The 5000-nt window shown below is 45.5% G+C and overlaps 1 protein-coding gene across 1 annotated transcript in view; it reads right to left on the bottom strand.

Annotated features, from left to right (window-relative positions):
* The window catches only part of eaf1 (ELL associated factor 1), a 12214-nt gene that overhangs the window by 3593 nt on the left and 3621 nt on the right, over positions 1-5000 (bottom strand). The window contains exons 3-4 of the mRNA XM_079837373.1: positions 2175-2311; positions 444-613 (exon numbers count right to left, since the gene is read on the bottom strand). Coding sequence (XP_079693499.1) covers positions 444-613; positions 2175-2311 — 307 coding nt within the window. The remainder of the gene's footprint in view (positions 1-443; positions 614-2174; positions 2312-5000) is intronic.

Raw genomic sequence — 5000 nt, 5'->3', positions numbered from 1 at the left:
CTAACCTCACTAACCTCACTAACCCTCACTAACCCTCACTAACCTCACTAACCCTCACTTACCCTCACTAACCCTCACTAACCTCACTAACCCTCACTAACCCTCACTAACCTCACTAACCCTCACTAACCCTCACTAACCTCATTAACCTCACTAACCCTCACTAACCCTCACTAACCCTCACTAACCCTCACTAACCCTCACTAACCCTCACTAACCTCATTAACCTCACTAACCCTCACTAACCCTCACTAACCCTCACTAACCTCCTCTCGCTTTATCTGCTGACCAAACTGACAGTTGATTTTCCTCATAGTTTTTGTCATCCAACACTAGTTTTTATTGAGTTATTGTCTCATTTTCATCAGTGAAAAAAGGTCGTTGACGAAAATTATTTGTCAAGAAATTAACCCTGTCTCCACCATATCAGCACTAGCCCTGACCTCGCTTGATGTCGTCCAGCTGCGGCTCCGGGGACGGGTTGTCTTTGCCGGGCGAGCTCTTGGCGCCCCCTGCTGGCCGGACCGGCGTGCGGAACTGGGGCATCAGCGGGGGGGCGGCCCTCAGAGACTGCTGCTCCAGACGGGCCTGGATCTTACTGCTGCCCTCGGCTCTGACACACACACACACACACACACACACACACAGTGAGGAAAATAAGTATTTGAACAGCTGTCTATCAGCTAGAATTCTGACCCTCAAAGACCTGTTAGTCTGCCTTTAAAATGTCCACCTCCACTCCATTCATTATCCTGAATTAGATGCTCCTGTTTGAGGTGGTTAGCTGCATAAAGACACCTGTCCACCCCATACAATCAGTAAGATCCAACTACTAACATGGCCAAGACCAAAGAGCTGTCCAAAGACTCTAGAGACAAAATTGTACACCTCCACACGCTGGAAAGGGCTACGGGGAAATGGCCAAGCAGCTTGGGGAAAAAAGGTCCACTGTTGGAGCAATCATTAGAAAATGGAAGAAGCTAAACATGACTGTCAATCTCCCTCGGACTGGGGCTCCATGCAAGATCTCACCTCGTGGGGTCTCAATGATCCTAAGAAAGGGGAGAAATCAGCCCAGAACTACAGGAGGAGCTGCTCAATGACCTGAGAAGAGCTGGACCACCGTTTCCAAGGTTACTGTTGGTCATACACTAAGACATGGTCATGGTTTGAAATCATGCATGGCACGGAAGGTTCCCCTGCTTAAACCAGCTCATGTCCAGGCCCGGCTTAAGTTTGCCAATGACCATTTGGATGATCCAGAGGAGTCATGGGAGAAAGTCATGTGGTCAGATGAGACCAAAATAGAACTTTTTGGTCATAATTCCACTAAACGTGTTTGGAGGAAGAAGAATGATGAGGACCATCCCAAGAACACCATCCCTACTGTGAAGCATGGGGGTGGCAGCATCATGCTGTGGGGGTGTTTTCTGCACATGGGACAGGGCGACTGCACTGGATTAAGGAGAGGATGAGATTTAGGGAACAACCTCCTTCCCTCAGAGCATTGAAGATGGGTCGAGGCTGGGTCAATGACCCGAAGCACAGCCAGGAGAACCAGGAGTGGCTCTGGAAGAAGCAGATCAAGGTTCTGGCGTGGTCTAGCCCGTCTCCAGACCTAAACCCAATAGAGAATCTGTGGAGGAGCTCAAACTCAGGCCAGAAACCTGATCTAGAGAAGATCTGTGTGGAGGAGTGGGCCACAATCCCTCCTGCAGTGCAAACCTGCTGAAAAACTACAGGAAACCTTTGACCTCTGGAATTGCAACCAAAGGCTACTGTACCAAATATTAACATTGATTTTCTCAGGTGTTCAAATACTTATTTGCAGCTGTATCATACAAATAAATAGTTAAAAAAATCATACATTGTGATTTCTGGATTTTTTTTTTAGATTATGTCTCTCACAGTGGACATGACCCTACGATGACAATCTCAGACCCTCCATGATTTCTAAGTGGGAGAACTTGCAAAATAGCAGGTGTTCAAATACTTATTTTCCTCACTGTAAAGAGCCCAACTAAAGGATACACTGACCACCATAACGGTGACTGTCAGTAAGAGCTTCTGTAAACGTCTGCCAGAAATACAGTCCGTGATGCTGTTTGTGGAGGTGTTTAATTATTCTGTATGTTCTCTCTCACACACACACACACACACACACACACACACACCTGGTCTTCTTGACCTGTATGCTGCTGCTGAGCTTCTCCAGCATGAACTCTCCGGTGTCGTGGTTGATGATGAGCACACAGTCCTTCTGATAGGGCCGCTTGTTGCCCTTGAACACGGTCATGGGTGGAGTAGAGCCCTGAGGGGAGAGACAGTGAGTGGAGCACACAAAATAAGCATGAAGAGAACTTCTACGTCTGGTTTGGCCGTTCGCTCTAATGTTAACCTAGATAAATATGCGTTATTATTCGGCACATATCCAAGAGTTTGTGTGGAGTGTGGAAGTTGAAGTATAGCGCGATTACATGACATGAAGGCGCCGGCGCGGTCACTGACAACGAAAACAACTTTAAATACTCCATAATTTATGCTCATTCAGAACAAACAGGACGCGCTTTCTTTTGTCCTATAGTCTGCAGCATCTCATAAATGAACCGAAACTAAGCGGATCAGGCTTCTTGCTTCACATAGGCTATACAGGTGCTGGTCATATAATTAGAATATCATCAAAAAGTTGATTTATTTCACCAATTCCATTCAAAAAGTGAAACTTGTATATTATATTCATTCATTACACACAGACTGATATATTTCAAAAGTTTATTTCTTTTAATTTTGATGATTATAACAGACAACTAAGGAAAATCCCAAATTCAGAATCTCAGAAAACTAGAATATTGTGAAAAGGTTGAATATTGAAGACACTCTAATCAGCTGATGAACTCAAAACACCTGCAAAGGCCTTTAAAGGGTCTCTCAGTCTAGTTCTGTAGGCCACACAATCATGGGGAAGACCAAAAGACGACCTTTGACCCCTTGCACAAGGAGGGCAAGACACAAAAGGTCATTGCAAAAGAGGCTGGCTGTTCACAGAGCTCTGTGTCCAAGCACATTAATAGAGAGGCGAAGGGAAGGAAAAGATGTGCTAGAAAAAAAGTGTAGAAGCAATAGGGATAACCGCACCCTGGAGAGGATTGTGGAACAGAACCCATTCAAAAATCTGGGGGAGATTCACAAAGAGTGGACCGGAGCTGGAGTCAGTGCTTCAAGAACCACTACACACAGACGTATGCAAGACATGGGTTTCAGCTGTCGCACTCTTGACCAACAGACAGCGTCAGAAGCGTCTCACCTGGGCTAAAGACAGACAGGACTGGACTCAGTGGACCAAAGTTATGTTCTCTGATGAAGTCAATCAGGGTCCCAGAGTCTGCAGGAAGAGAGGAGAGACACACAATCCACACTGCTGGAGCTCCAGTGTAAAGTTTCCACAGTCAGTGATGGTTTGGGGTGCCATGTCATGCGCTGGTGTTGGTCCACTGTGTTTCCTGAGGTCAGAGGTCAACGCAGCCGCATAGCAGTAAGTTTTAGAGCACTTCCTGCTGCTTACCAACTTTATGGAGAAGCAGATTTCATTTTCCAGCAGGACTGGGACCAGCACACAGTGCCACAGCAACCAGTGCCTGGTTTACGGACCATGGTATCCCTGTTCCTGATTGGCCCAAGTAGGGCTCGCTGCAGCCTGCAGTGGATATCCAACTCCGCCCACATCCAAGTGTTACGTCAGAAATCCCGCCCTGCAGCTAATTTCATTGGCTACAGTGATGGGTAGGTTTAGGGATCAGTGTTTGGTGTAGAGGCAGTCTCTACTGTGATTGATATGACCAATAAAATCGTAAAAATCGGCAATGGCCTGGCCTCTGACGTCACACTTGGATGTGGGCCGGGTTGGACATCCACCGCAGGCTGCAGCGAGCCCCTTCTCGATTGGCCAGCAAACTCACCTGATGCTCATACTCTTCAGTTGGCCAAGATCTCTAAAAATCCTTTCTTTGTATTGGTCTTAAGTAATATTCTAATTTTCTGAGATACTGAATTTGGGATTTTCCTTAGTTGTCTGTTATAATTAGGGTTGGGTACTGATAGATTTTGTATTTAAATCTTCCAGGCCAGTTCCTGTTTGTAAAATGAGCACCATTTGTCTTTAATGGCCCTTGGAGCCCATGAGTGATTGGATTAGCATCTATGCATTTGAATGTCACTGTTATGCTGATTGGATCAGTATCGATGGCAGGAACGTTTGGGGTGTGTAAGAACGATCTCCTGTGGGAGGTCCTAACAGTTTCCCTTTGTCTGAAGCCCTTTGTCTTCCCTGTATAAAGTTCTGTCTCAGAACACAGAACGTTGGGTTAAGATTGTTGCATGATAACATGATAACATCGCTGCTGAAAGACTGCTACACTACAAACCTTCAATAAATTCTTCTCCCCACAAGAACTCTGGTCAAGCTTACTTATTTTATGTATTGGAGAAATCTAATACATTGGCGAGCCACCCAAACGATTGCTCGGCCAAATATACCAAAATCTAACAGTACCGAAACCCGGTGCCAATATGGCTTATATAACTGGTATGTACCGGACCGAATCAGAACGCAGATTTCGGTTCCTCATTTCGGTGCCAAAATTCAAACGTGCTTTCGTGCTTTGGCCGAGCCAGAGACAGACGCTCAGCGCTGGTCACATCACAACTCATGACAACTATTCAGTGTTTTCAACCACATCTCATGACAACTATTCAGTGTTTTCAACCACATCTCATGACAACTATTCAGTGTTTTCAACCACAACTCATGACAACTATTCAGTGTTTTCAACCACATCTCATGACAACTATTCAGTGTTTTCAACCACATCTCATGACAACTATTCAGTGTTTTCAACCACATCTCACGACAACTATTCAGTGTTTTCAACCACATCTCACGACAACTATTCAGTGTTTTCAACCACATCTCACGACAACTATTCAGTGTTTTCAACCACATC

The sequence above is a fragment of the Gobio gobio genome (genome assembly GCF_949357685.1).
Source record: "Gobio gobio genome assembly, chromosome: 15".
NCBI lineage: Eukaryota > Metazoa > Chordata > Actinopteri > Cypriniformes > Gobionidae > Gobio > Gobio gobio.
The sequence above is the reverse complement of the archived record's forward strand: the minus strand, read 5'-3'. Positions and strand labels throughout refer to the sequence as shown.